Source organism: Glycine max, chromosome 6 (genome assembly GCF_000004515.6).
Source record: "Glycine max cultivar Williams 82 chromosome 6, Glycine_max_v4.0, whole genome shotgun sequence".
Classification (NCBI taxonomy): Eukaryota; Viridiplantae; Streptophyta; class Magnoliopsida; order Fabales; family Fabaceae; genus Glycine; species Glycine max.
The window spans coordinates 34,738,187-34,752,861 of record NC_038242.2 but is presented as its reverse complement, the minus strand read 5'-3'; the positions used below and the strand labels follow the sequence as shown (position 1 = coordinate 34,752,861).

The following is a 14,675-nucleotide window of genomic DNA, read 5'->3' as shown; positions in this document are numbered from 1 at the left end:
CAAGATTAGATATGCTCATTGGGCTTTAAAAAGACTATTACAAAATAGCTTTGGAGACCTATGTAGTGTTTGGGAAGCCATGAACAACATGATCATGCTGCAACACACCAAAATTAAGGCATCTTTTGAGACAAGTACATATGTGGTTAGACATGTTTTTAAAGTTACCTTATACAAGAGACTACTTGGCATGGTATCAAGGTATGCTTTAAATCAGATTGTTAGACAAATGGCCTCATTTATCTTAAGAAGGGGGGGTTGAATTAAGATAACAAGAACTATTCCCCAATTTAAAATTTCTCTCTCTCTTTTTAGATTAACAATGCACCCTTAACATGAATTACTCAAAAGACAATTCAGAATAAACTTCTTTAAAGGCAAAAGATAAATAGCAATAAATAAAAGAAGTTTAAGGGAAGAGAGAAATGCAAACTTGATTTATACTGGTTCGGTCACTTCCTGTGCCTACGTCCAGTCCTCAAGCAACCCACTTGAGATTTTCCACTCTCTTTGTAAAATCCTTTACAAAGTCTGAATCACACAGGGACAACCCTTCCCTTGTGTTCAGGAATCCTTTACAACAAGAGACCCTCAGTCTCTTAACCCCTTTTCAGAAGTAAAAAGAAAAGAAGAAGAAATCTCTCTTGAAAGAGACAGATTGTACAATGAAGATCAATCACAATTCCTTATTTGAATATGCAAGTGTTTGACCAAGGAATCTTTGAGAGGATAAGACATTTCAATTTAGAAAAACTCTCTTAATCTTTTGAGAGGATAAAACTTTTTGGGCAATCAAAAACTCTCTCTTAATTTGTGTTTCCAAGTCACATATAAATAGACCTTTGATGGTCATTCATAAACCATTTAAATAGATGTGACTCTTGAAAGTTATTTTCTGAAAATCTCCTCTGGTAATCGATTACAATATTTGTGTAATCGATTACAGGCTTTAATATTTGAATTAAAACGTTTATTAACTGCTGGTAATCGATTACCAATATGGTGTAATCGATTACACAGTCTAAAATTTGAATTCAAATATTTAGTAGCTGTTGTAAACCATTTTTGGCCACTGGTAATCGATTACATCCTCTGGTAATCGATTACCAGAGAGTAAATCTCTTGAAAAACACTTTTTAACTCAAATTACTTGGCCAAACTTTTTGCTAAATCAATTAGGAATTCCCTTCCTAAAATACTAGTGATCATCTTGATGTTGTGGCTTGTATTCTTGAATCATTTGCATCATTTGCATCAAATCATCATGATCATCATCAAAACATCAAAGTCATTTGCTTCTACACAGATTGTTGTTGAGTTTGAGCATGTACATTATGTTGGCAAAAACCCTTCTCATTGTGGATGGGTCATGAGAACTACTCACAATCTTCCATGTGCATGTGAGCTATCCAAATATGTTGTCGGTACCATTGAAACAATCCATATGTTTTGGAGGAGACTAAGTTTTTCAGACAAAGGGTTATCTGAGCCCCAAGTGAGCATAACCGAAGAGATGGAAACCATATCCAAGTGATTTGAAGAGCTTGATGTTTGTGACAAAGTTACTCTAAAGAGTAAACTATGGGAAATTGCCTACCCTGATCTAAACTCTATGTGTTCTCCTCTAGAAAATGTCACACCAAAGGTGCTCAAAAGAAATCGATGACCAAACATCAAAGATCAACAAAGTGTGATCCGTCTTACTAGTAGTATGTTGATGCTTTACATTCTGTGCAAAATAATAATTCTTCAGTCAAACGTAGTGCATCATCATCTGACCTAGCAATTCCAAGAAGGACTATGCCGATGTTAGATCAATTTCATCTGTACATTCACAATTCCATTGAAAACATTGTCAATGTCAAAGCAGACGGTAACTGTGGATATCGTGCAATTGCTGCCTTATTAGGTATGGGTGAAGATTCATGGTCTTTGATGTGCAACCATTTGCTTAAAGAATTTACTAAATGGTCTGATGAGTATATCAACCTCCTTGGTGGCATAGATATATTTGAGGAATTAAAGTGGTCCTGATGGATTATCCATGGTATGTAATTTATGTTATTTTTATTTAAAATTTAGTTTAAATAAATATAATCATAACTATAACATGGAGGTTACTGTGGATAAAGGGATGAATATAACCAACATGGATATGTCATTGCATCAAGGTATAATGTCATCCTTGTTTCTTTGTCTCTCCAAAAAAGCATGACGTTTTTTTCCTTTTAGAAGTCAACCACCAATAGATACTTTTGTGCATCTCGTAATATGTATCGGTCATGTGTATGACAATCATTTTGTTCAAGTACATTCATCATAATCCTGTTTATTAATTTATGAAATCAATTGTGTTATAATAATTTGAAATTGTTTGTGCATGTGTAACAGGTCTATTTAAGAGACCATTGTCCCTTACCACCTCTAGCTTTGTTATGGTCAAAGAATTGTCACCCTTTCTGGTCGGTGTATGACAACAACGGGACCCCATCAGAAATGTATGGAAAAACAAGAAAGGAGCTCGAACTCTCTAACTGCATGGTGGTCACCGTAAGGCATCCAACAAACAGCATTAGCCGTCAATTGATCTAGGCACTTCTGATACATCGACGCTGGTAATGCCTTCCCAAAGATCCAGTAGCAGACATGTGGTTTCCTTTCATGATAGTCTTTAGTAGTAATAGCCTCAGAAATAGCTGGAAAATGCTTATAAATCTAACACTACACATATTTTCAAAAGAAAAAAACATTAAATCAATATATAGAAAAAATCAAAAAACAAAAAAAAATTAAATTCAGTTATAATTACCTATAATAGTGTGATATATCCAATGAGTTGTTTTTCACTGCTCTTAGACGCATCATTCAAATTATCGTACATATGCACTAGGGTGGCAGCTCCCCATGCATAGCTTCCACTCCGAGTGAGGTCTCGAAAGGCGTCCAAGAACTCCACATGCATGTGATAGTCGTACATATGCCCCCATGACATTGTACTGTCTCAGCTCTAGCTTCATCTGCATTGGCTTCAAGTAATTCCACTAATAGCAACACTGCTTCGTCAACATGCAAAGTCTCGAAGTTATGGAAGGCGCCTGTGATGGGTAGATGAAGCAAAGAGGCCACATCATCGAGGATGATGGTCACCTTTCCTACAAGAAAATGGAAACTACTAGTTTCCTCATGCCACCTCTCGGCAAAAGTTGATATAAGTCCCTGATCGCCAGTGTCCAATGAACATGTGATTAGAGGACTTAATCACGTGGCAGCAACTAACCCTTCAATCTCTGTAGTAGGCCTCCCAAATTTCTAAACCTTCCTTCCATGGGAGGATAGTTTCAATTTAGGACATTCCTAAAAAGAATTAATAGTTTTAACAATAATAACAAATACTTATTGAAATATAATTTATTTAAAAAATATAAATGCCTCTTCATTCCAAATAATAACTGCAACATGATTAGTATAGCCAGTCAGAACTGATGTGTCACGCGGTCCGCCTGGAAAACCCTGGGCATCAACAGTTGTTTCTTGAAGTTGTTGGAAGACCTCGTCAGCTGCGTCATCCACGTGATGAACATCCTCAGCAATAGGAACAACTTCCTATTACCTACGTGTGGATGTTGTGGGCCTTTGCCGTCGGGAAGCTTCATCTAAATCATGATTTTCTTCTCTCCCCATAGCTCTTCCTATAACTCTACAGCGTTTTGGGCCTTTGCCGTCGGGAAGCTTCATCTAAATCATGATTTTCTTCTCTCCCCATAGCTCTTCCTATAACTTCCTATTACCTACGTGTGGATGTTGTGGGCCTTTGTATGCGTTATACAAATTCCAAACGTCCCCCATCAGCCATTAAAATCAACCAAAAAGCTTACCTCGACAGCAGAAACAACATAGGTGGAGACGGCCTCAACGGCGGCAATGGAAGCAGAGGACGGCGCCAGCGCAATACAAAACGCAGAACAAAGGAAAAAGAGGAAGAACGTTGGCTTCTACAGCGTAAGGACGAAACGCAAGAGGGGGGGTTTATAAGATTTAAGTGAAAGATATTTTTGCTACTTCACTTAAATTATTGGGTGCACAAGCAATGGTGCTGGGTACACCTAACAACACTCGGGCTTAGATGGACTGAAATACATTAGCCCTATTCCTTACAGCCTAGTAAATAACAGTTTGAAATTTTGTTGAGAGACATTTAGCCATGGCTTGAGGAGAATTACCTCTAACAAAAAAAGCGTCACAAGAAAATAGAAAATGAAGTGTAACCCTGCACGGGCACTTTAAAAATAGAGGCATACACCAACGGAGTCCATTCTATTTGTTAAGCAAAGTCAATGCAAAAACCAAAAACAAATCTTTGATCCGTTGCTATTGTCATTTAATTTGCTTGGTTGAATCGTTGATGTACCGTGTGGTTGATCTTGAGTTTATCAAAGACTAATTTCAGTTTTTAAGTTTATTAAACCATTTTCATGTAATAGAAATTTCCAGGAATTGAAATTCCTGTAAGATTTTATATATAAAATATATTTTACTACTATGTTACTTTTCTAGAAATAATACAATGAGAAAGTATAATATGGGAAAGTTTCTATGAAGATGAGAAAGTTTTACTGTCACTTATTTACAAGTTAAAATACAAAAAGTCTTTTATTCTTGAAAAATATAAATATGAGAAAATTCTATGTCAAGTGGCACCTTTAATTTCCTTTAAAAAATGTCACCTTAAATACTTTAAATGTGTATTTTAAGTTGAATTTAATGAGATAATATATGAACCATCAGTCTTCACCAAACAATTCTAATTAATTGATTGCGTGAATGTGTGTTTTCCCTATCTGCATGAAATCCGGATCCAACTTTCTCTGCCTAATGACACAATTCATATAATTTGGCATCTGATGTTAAGTGTACCAAAGAGTCATGAAACAAGTGATACAAAAAAGTTTATAACAACTAGTAATTAGCATAATTTTGTTTTGGAACATAACAATCAGTTGCATCTCTTTGTAATAATATCTTATAACATGGAAAACATGGCTACAAGGGCGGGCCGGGGGGGGGGGGGGGGGGGAGGGGACACCCTTTTGGTGCATGCACCTAAACTCATTATTTCTGATAAAGGAAACAGAAAATAAAAAGTGGAACAAAAGAGAAGACAGAAACTCAGATTTAGCCAGTGTTTTGCAAGCCAGCAGCAATACCCTTCATGGTGAGAATGAGGGTGTCTTCCAAACCAGGTGCATATTCACTTGTTGGGTTAAGTGTTATGAGTTCATCAGCAGGTTTACTTACCTCTATAGACTCCTTGGAGATGTGAGGGCGCAGCTTCACGTTATAGTTTGGATCGCGTATACGTTTCAATGTGTAGGCTTGGCACACGTTTAGGGTAGTAATATAAGAATCACGCAAGCGCAGTCTTTGCTTCAAGTATGGATCTCCTTCAAGAAGATCCCTATGGCCAGCCACCTACCAATAAAGAAAAAAGAAAATTTAGTTTGTGTAATAACTAGAGTCTCTTATTCATAGTATATTTCAACCTTTAATTAAGAATTAACAACTATTATATTCTTGATACTTTGGTAAATTGAATGGCAAATCAAGACTGCTTGTATGTATTATAGATGTGAAAGAAAAAGGGCTTATTAGATACACTTCCTAAAATTGGAGGGTTGTATTATGCTTGATACCCTTCATTCTCTACACAAAATTTCATTTTATGTAATAATATAATACCATGTATCCTTCCCATAAACGCAAACCTCTCCCAATTTATTAAGAGTAAATAGTGAATGACAGTACAAAGGGTTTTTATACTGTCATCTTTGATTAATTTGTTAACTTTAACAATGAATATTTTTTAAAAGTTATATCTACCATGATTTCTGATTAGTTGACACTGCAGCAGAAACTGACGGAACATAGAAATTAAAGTCATTTATTAATTAAATGAGGTTTTTGTAAGGTAAAAAAAGAAGGGGCATCAAGCATAATTTGAACTAAATTAAGAATGAGATTGTAATTTGTCCTAAAATAAAAATGTTACATGGCAAAAGTAGCTTTACCTGAAGGAGGAATTCCTTGGTTTCTTCATACTTGGTCCTCAACTGCTCTCCAAATGACCACAGATCCTCTGAAACAAGGAGCCTATCATAAAGAGCAGCGATCCCCGGGTCTCCTTTGGCAAACACCATTTCCACTAAATCAATAGTGACCCTAAAGAAAGGCCATTGATTATACATCTCCTGCAGCACATGAATATTCCTAACATCCTTCTCAATAACATGTTCGAATGCTGCACCAAAGCCTAGCCACACTGGAAGATGGAACCTTGTTTGTGTCCATGCAAAGATCCAAGGTATGGCGCGCAGTGTCTCAATACCTCCACTTGGCCTCCTCTTTGCCGGTCGACTTCCAATGTTCATCCTTCCATATTCCAACTCAGGTGTGGCCTGCATTTCACAAGGTTGATAGTGATTGTTAAATTCAAATGTCAGTTTACCTATACAACAACCAAGCCTTTTTCTCACTAGGTGGAATCAGTTAAATAAATAAAATGATGCCATAATGTTCTATTGTAATTCCATATTCCAACTCAGGTGTGGCCTGCATTTCACAAGGTTGACAGTGATTGTTAAATTCAAATGTCAGTTTACCTACAACAACCAAGCCTTTTTCTCACTAGGTGAAATCAGTTAAATAAATAAAATGATGCCATAATGTTCTATTGTAAATCATGGCTATAGATAAATCATCTAAATATATGGATCAGGTTTGCTTAACAGAGTGAGAAGTGAAATAAATAATAGTTTGATGTGCTTGTTATTCCCTACAAAATATTTGTTAGTTTTTAGTCTTTATCACCATTTACTGGTGATATGACATGTTTCTAGAGATACCACATCACATACCATCTCAGCATAATTACTGACATGGCATATCTAGATGCATGTTAGGTATGCTAAATGATGATGGAAACCATTTTTTTAAAAAAAAGGTTAAACTTACAAGAATGAAAACCATCAAAAAACATTTTACACAAACTAAAATCAAAATTCACAATATTTATTTATAGGAATTAAAAATAAATTTAAACCAATTCCTGTAGTAACCTTACCAGGCGGAAATACTCAACAAATCGTGGTTCTTTGAACACAATGGACCGGTACTCCTCAGTGGCAATGACAGCCATCTCATCCATCAAAGCCCGCCATTCTGGTTTAGGAGAAATTGGAGGATGCATTCCATGTTCTAGAGTAGCTGCAGTGAACCTTTGAAGCGTTCTGAAGCACAAGTGCTGCTCTCCAAATGATTGCTCAATAACTTCACCTTGGACAGTCACGCGCAGCGATCCATGAATGGTATCCGGAGGCTGAGACAGAATAGCAAGGTGAGTTGGACCACCTCCTCTTCCGACCGTCCCTCCACGGCCATGGAACATTGTCAGCTTCACACCATACTCTTTAGCCACCTTTATAAGCTCCTCTTGAGCCTTATACAGCTGCCACGCGGCCGAAAACCTTCCAGCATCTTTGCCAGAATCAGAATAGCCAATCATCACTTCCTGCTTCCCATTGATCCTGTTTCTGTACCAGTCTACGGAGAACAACCGTGCCAATGCAGCTGGTGCTGCTTCCAGATCAGCTAGCTTCTCAAACAATGGCACAACTCTTAGTGGATGCTTGACATGGCATTCTCGCTGCAGAAGCTCAACTGCAAGCACATCAGAAGGTGCAGTTGCCATTGAGATGATGTATGCTCCAAAGTTGTCTGGTGGAAGCTCTGCTATGACATGGAATGTGTCCAAAACGTCTCTGATTTCTTCTGTTTGGGGAAGGTCAGGGCCAAATAGGGGCCTTTTGCCACTCAACTCGGATAAAAGCCATTGCTGCCGTTTTTCCTCGGACCATTCCTGGTATGAGCCTATTTCCAAATGCTTGGTGATGGCATCTAAGACATCGGTGTGGCGGTCTGACTCTTGCCTTATGTCGAGCCTCACTAGGGAGAGTCCAAAAGTAGAGACTTGTCTCAAGAAATCTAGAAGGCTTCCATCAGCAATTGCTCGATCGCCACAAGCACAGAGTGATCTGTAACAGAGCTCAAGGGGTTCCAAGAACTGGACAACATTTTAACTATGATTAGTGTTTGGAAGATCAAGATATCTCTCAGAAAATGATATTTCACATCATTACTAGTTTAAATATCTTTTTTGTCTCTTCAAATATACCAGTTTTCGCCATTAGTCCTTCTAATTTTTTTTTGTTTATGATTCTTATAATGTTTAAACTTTCTGCTCTTTTGATCCTTTCTGTCAAATTACAGAAATGCTTACATGACGGAAAAAGCTCAAATGTCAGATAAAACATCATCAGCCATGTAAGCATTTTTGTAACAGAAACTAATAGAGAAGATAAAAAAAATGAAGAAGGTTTGAATATTATAGGGATGATAAACAAATAAAAGTTATAAGGAGTAAAAGAAAAAATTGATCTTTCACAAAGACAAGAAAGATTTTAAGACAAAAGTTAAGTGGTTCATTTAACTATGCAAAATTCAGAATTTATTTAGTATTTGACAGCCAAAAGCTAACATGAAATGGAGCTAAGGTTTTCACACAACATATCCTTGTTTTGTCTGTTCTTTACCAGCAACCAAATTGAAGAACAAATTAACTAGTAAATAGTAATAGTGCATAAATATTGATGATTGGTAATTCAACGATGCTAACAAATATTTTAAGAAAACAAAACTGTATCAAAAACTATGCTGGTCAAGAGATTTTCATAAACCACATAAACAAAATGGAGGCAATAGTTGCATAACACTGATGATTTGTAGTATTTGTAAAAGACAGAAAGTTAACCACAGAATGTACCTCCTCAACATTGGTGAATGTTTCTTCCTCTGGAATGTCAGAGTAGCCATGAGCTAGCAAATGGCGCGAGCGCTCTCGAGTATGGTAAAGCCTATTCCTTACTTCACCCAGTAGCACACGATATGGTTCATTTGGAGGAATGACTTTCCAGAATTCTGTGGCATGAATTAAGTAAAGAGTATCACAAAAGTGAACTAATGAGCCAACCTTAAGTAGATACCATACTTTTGGACCTTTTTGCTAAATATAGTACAACACCTATTCCATGAATTTAAAGAAAGATTTTAGTAAACACCTATGTAGTGTTTTGCCACTGAATTTTTCTTGGAAGACCTGTTAAGTTCATCTGCACGAACACGTAGCTCATCATTGCAGCGCCACATTGACAGCTACAGAAACAACATGGGAGAGAAATCAGTGTCATTTTAATAATTAACCAACAACAAAGATCATTTTAAAAGATTTGTAGAGCTATTAATTACTTCAAACATAAGATTCTCTATCTGGGAGTAGTACAAGTTAGCAGCCATCATTCTAGCCAATAAGCAAACATCTCTTGTCACTTCTGGAGTTACTCTTGGATTGCCTGCATCATATTGAACATAGTTAGACACACACACTTTCGGAGAAGCTTAATAGAATCATGACACCTTTTAATAAGTAACTGAAATAACCTAGGTAGCAGTTGATGTTTGATATAGCAAATTTGCAGTATCTGATATTTCAAGCTTCACAAACCCCATTTGTGTTTAATTAAACAATTACTTTGTTTTGAAATCAAATAGGATTTTACTGTAGAATTTCGTAGATAATTAACAGATGCTTCCATTTATTTTATAGGTTTTGCTGCTAACAAGCTATGAAGCACGGACTCTGATACTGCCGCCGAACACAACACGGGTGCAAATACTTCGACACAGTCAATGTCTAAAATATAGGACACGGGAACAATGCATACACACAAACAAAGAGATTCTAACTAAATGAAATATGAGTAACATATAACAAAATATCTAAATTGATGGCATATTCATCATTTTAAACCAACCCTCTATGTTTTTTTAAGTATATTAGTTGTGTAAAGGTTGGTGCAGCGGTAAAGTTGTGCCTTGGTGACTTGTTGGTCATGGGTTCGAATCCGGAAACGGCCTCTTTGCATATGCAAGGGTAAGGCTGCGTACAACATCCCTCCCCCATACCTTCGCATAGCGAAGAGCCTCTGGGCAATGGGGTACGAAGCTTTTATTAGTTGTGTAAAGGTGATGAGCATAAGTGTTCAAGCCAACAAAAAAGTAATTTTTGAATTAGACACCTAACAAGAGGTGTCAGGCAAGTGTCCAGGTGTGTTGGCGTCGGAAACGTGTCTAACACGGTGACACTTCGAACAAAAGAGGTGTCCATGCTTCATAGCTAACTAGTGTCCTAAGGACACTCGTTAAGAAATCATGATGGGGTTGCATTAAAAATCACAAAGGTGTGTAATTAGTAACACTTTTTCATAATAAACTTTTCACTTTTATTCCTTGAACAGTATATCATAAGAGCACTTGTTAACATTCTCCTTCATTTTATACTGAGAAATAAGAACATACCATCACGATCTCCACCCATCCAAGAGGAAAATTGAATGAGAGGAGCATTATAAGGGACACGCTCATTGATCCCTATATTCTTCAAAGCTGTATCAACACGACGTAGAAATGTTGGTACACCCTTCCAAATTGTTTCATGGAAGTAACTCATCCCTGCTCTCATCTCATCTTGTGGGGTTGGAGGGGTCCTCCTGATTTCATCAGTACGAAATGCAGCTTGGATCTACATGAACACAAGCAAGATAAATAAATAAGTTTAGAAAAATACCATGTATTTTTCACTTTGCAGAAGAATTATTCCAAGGTATAAAAATAAAAAAATCTCCATTTTTCTTAACATCCGATTTATTAATACTTATACATTACCAGTGTAAAACAATTTAATATATTGCTTTTGATATGAACTCAAGAAAAAACACTAGCAAAAAAAGAATAAAAAGAAATTCTATTAAACAAAAGCCCTTTTGATATTCACCTCCCTCTGTAGAGCCTCATCAAGTTCCTGCTTATCATCAGGAGTAATGTCTTTGGCATACAACTGAGTTAAATTATTTCTTATCCTGTAAGGCAGAGGAACACATGAAAATTTAAATTCCTTCACTTCTGAGTAAATCTATTCATAAAGAAACAAAAGAGAGAAAAAAAACTCGATACAAACCTTCCATGTTTTTGAAGCAAAGACCTACGGACAGATTGAGTTGGATGAGCAGTAAGAACCAGATCAACAGTCTGGTTTTTCAGTGCATTAAAAACTTCCTGAGGAGACTTCTTCATATCCCCAACAAGTTTCTTGAGAGTTTCTTCAATATCTGATTCAGTGGTGGCATTGTTTTCATCAGCAAAATCACCTTTCTTCAACTTGTTCCTTCGGCTGTGTGCAATTTGGACCTCTTCGGCTAAGTTGGCCAAGTTAAGCATGTGGGAAAAGGACTTGGCAACTACAATGGAATCTCCAGCATCCAAACTAGTTATCAGATTTCCAAGTTCCTCCAGTTTCTTTGGGTCATGTTTCCCTTCATACTCAGCAGAAAGCTCATACACCTCTTGAACCTGTGCAAGAACAAATTAAGCATCAGCATAAAACATTTTTCTGGCTCATAATTTTAAAGAAAAATGCAAAGGCACATCGTATATACAAGTTAAGGCCAACTACAAAATGAATCTGTTGGCCAAAAGATTAGGCCATTTATAATCTTGAGAAAAAAAGTTATACACTGATAATGTAAAAAGTTGTCTTTCATTTCTTTTCACTAACTTTGTATCCATCTACTGATGAATCTTCAAGCACCAAAGGGAACAGATTCTCTCGGGAAAAAGGAAAACTTCCCATGGTCAAGTAGTATGCTCACTGTTTATTCTTTTAAACATAAACTTAATAATACAAATATATAATTGATGGATTTCATTGAAGGATTAGGATCTCATGCAGTGATAAAGTCATAAGATCCATTCTCAAGCAGCAAGAGACATAAGGGTCATGTTTTTTTTTATCCTTATAGGTAAGCTACAGATATAGTCAAAGTATTTCAATTTTCTAATAAACAAAGGTTGAAATGGAAGTTAACTCCTAACCTTGTGGCTCCTGTTTTAGTTTTATCAATTAAAATACTTTTTATTTCCAATTAAAATACTTGACACAGATGAAAACTGCACTTTGAGTTTGACTCACAAAGTTGAAACCAAAGAGTCAACTGCCGAATTTGAAGGGGACAATTGGCATTTTAACCAAAAATTAAAAGTCAACGAGCTAGAATATTCAGAGAATACATCCCCTCAAGATTCCATTACGCAAAAGACACGAGTTCCACATACAAGAGCTGAAGAGCATACCAAATGTGTTCTGTTTCATTAACACTTCCCGAAACCAATAGACTCAACCCAGTATCCAAAATCCTTAAACACATGCAAAGTTCCATGCTTTTTCACACCAAACCAATCACATGAACTTTAACAACAAAATATTGACACATAGAACTAAAGGGTGAGTAACCATATCCAATTATGAGGCCCACAACAAAAAAGGCCAAAACAAATTCAGAAGGCTTCAAATCACTGAAATGAAAACTGAAAAAACTCACCGTTTCTTTCAGATCCTCCCCATGTAAATCCTGAAGAATATCAAGGAATCGATCCAAGAGCAAAGCATCATACTCAACCAGTTTATCATCCTCACTCACTTTGGCTGGAACCAACAGCCGAAGCTGAGCATCGATGGATGCCATCTTTTCCAAGTTCCTGTTTGCCATTGAAACCTTTCAAAGTACCCCCCACCTGCCAACATCAAAAGGGTCACACCAAAAGATTCAAAAAATCACCAAAACCCACATAGAAAAAAAAAACAAAACTTGAACATAGGAAAATCAAAACAACATAATCTACAATGGAGACATTGACAATGAAAAGTGTGTGGTTGGAAGCCACCAAGTAGAAAAGGCAAAACAATAAAGTGCCTATAAACACAGCATGTATTGAATTAAAGGGAAAACAATTGCAACCTGTTCCAAGTTCAAAAGGGTCACACCAAAAGATTCAAAAAAAAAAAAAAAACAAAACCCACATAAAAAAAAAACAAAACTTGAACATAGGAAAATCAAAACAACATCATCTACAATGGAGACATTGACAATGAAAACTGTGTGGTTGGAAGACACCGAGTGAAGGCAAAACAACAAAGTGCCTATAAACACAGCATGTGTAGAATTAAAGGGAAAACAATTGTAACTTTTTTATGACAACCATGATGGATCCATCATTGATCTAATCTAATGTAGTACCAGTGTTGGGGGCCAATTGGATGAGGAAGAAGAAGGAGATGACGATGATGTCAACCAGAGAAAAACGAGAGAGAGAGAGAGAGAGAGAGAGAGAGAGAGAGAGAGAGAGAGAGAGAAGAAGTACTAGAGTCACAGATCCAAAGCGGTGCAGAGTGTCATTATATAGAAAAAGGAACACGTATCCAATAAATTAAAGAAAGAGAGAGAGAGCAGGTTGTGAAAAAAACTAGAAGTAAAAGTCCTACTACAAAACCTTCTCCAACTTGTTTCTTTTCCGACAGTGACTTTATCAGTGGCGGATTTGTAGCACCTCCAAATTTCCATGAGGTGGAAAGAAGAATATGCCTTCAAATTTTCAAAGATTCTCTCTTTCATGGTAGTTGGTAGTTTTTTTCACTGTTGAGCAAGGTCTAGGCTGCATTATATTGGTCTAACTGCCTACGTTATTGGCTTTTTCACAAAAATAGTATTATACTTTTTTTTTTGCATGACAAAAATTGTATACTTTACTTTTAAAATTATTAAAATAGTCTTTTAAAGAAATATTAAAATAGTATTATGCTTTAAAAAAAATACTTACAAGTTACAGGTAGTAAGTCGACTTTCTAAATTTTGATTTTTCATTATAAAAAAAAAAATATATATATATATATATATATATATATAAGAAAATGGATTTTAGTTTTGCGAAACTAATTTCTAACTATTTTTCAATTTTCTGACAGCTTTAAAAATGCTGCAATTCTTTTAGCATGAAAAATCGTCACAAAATTAGCAAGTAAAATCACAAAACCAAAGTTGATTCACTAAAAAAGAATTGACGTTAAGAGAGTCGATTTACACCCTACAAGTAATTTTTTTCTTTATAAAGTATAGTACTTTGATAATTTTTAAAACAAACTGTGCCAAATTTATATAAAAAAATAGAAAATATAAACATACTATAGAAAAAATAATAGATATAATATGTAATACAATAAAAATAAAAATGAAATGAAAAAGAAAATAAATATATATTTATAATTACTTAAGTCATTTTCACGATAAAGGCATGAAAAGACTTGTTTTGGAATGGAGAGGCCATTGATAATTAACACCATATAGAGTGTCGATCAAAAGGATCCTATTTTTTCAAATCTCTTTGTACTTTGCATTGAGAGACTTTTTCATCTAATTAACTATATAATGGACCAAAAAATTTGAAAGCTTGTTATTCGATTATCAAGAGGTGGTCCTAAACTCTCATTTAGCTTTTGTGGATGATCTTTTCCTTTTTGTAGAAGCTACACTAGATCAAGTAGATGTTTTGAGCAAAGTCCTTGACTCATTTTATAGTAGCTCAGGTCAAAAAGTGAATGTGGAAATTAAAAAATCAGAATCTACTTCTCTAGTAATGTTTATTGAAATATTAGAGATGAAACTGTGCACAAGCTT

The 14,675-nt window shown here is 35.8% G+C and overlaps 1 protein-coding gene across 6 annotated transcripts; it reads right to left on the bottom strand.

Moving 5' to 3' along the window:
* Positions 1-4,936: 4,936 nt before the first annotated feature.
* On the bottom strand, positions 4,937-13,512 carry LOC100820574 (phosphoenolpyruvate carboxylase, housekeeping isozyme-like). 6 transcript variants are annotated; one of them, XM_041016034.1, is made up of 11 exons: positions 13,495-13,512; positions 12,546-12,738; positions 11,126-11,517; positions 10,943-11,027; positions 10,468-10,690; positions 9,358-9,461; positions 9,171-9,264; positions 8,876-9,030; positions 7,118-8,116; positions 6,066-6,452; positions 4,937-5,469 (listed from the first exon to the last, which is right to left on the bottom strand). In XM_041016034.1, the coding sequence occupies exons 2-11, from the start codon at positions 12,711-12,713 to the stop codon at positions 5,173-5,175; spliced, it is 2,904 nt and encodes a 967-aa protein (XP_040871968.1). In that variant the 5' UTR covers positions 12,714-12,738; positions 13,495-13,512; the 3' UTR covers positions 4,937-5,172. The 6 variants fall into 6 exon arrangements, with proteins under 6 accessions (XP_040871968.1, XP_040871970.1, XP_003527207.1 ...); XM_041016036.1 differs by lacking the exon at positions 13,495-13,512 and adding an exon at positions 13,366-13,383; XM_003527159.4 differs by lacking the exon at positions 13,495-13,512 and adding an exon at positions 13,242-13,376.
* Between the last annotated feature and the right edge of the window lie 1,163 nt (positions 13,513-14,675).

Coding starts and splice junctions, on each gene's coding strand:
- LOC100820574 (XM_041016034.1), bottom strand. CDS start 12,713: ATGGCAAACAGGAACTTGGAAAAGATGGCATCCATCGATGCTCAGCTT. Junction 11,518..12,545: donor GGGAGGATCTGAAAGAAACG/GTGAGTTTTTTC, acceptor GTTCTTGCACAG/GTTCAAGAGGTGTATGAGCT. Junction 9,265..9,357: donor TAGAGAATCTTATGTTTGAA/GTAATTAATAGC, acceptor TTGTTTCTGTAG/CTGTCAATGTGGCGCTGCAA.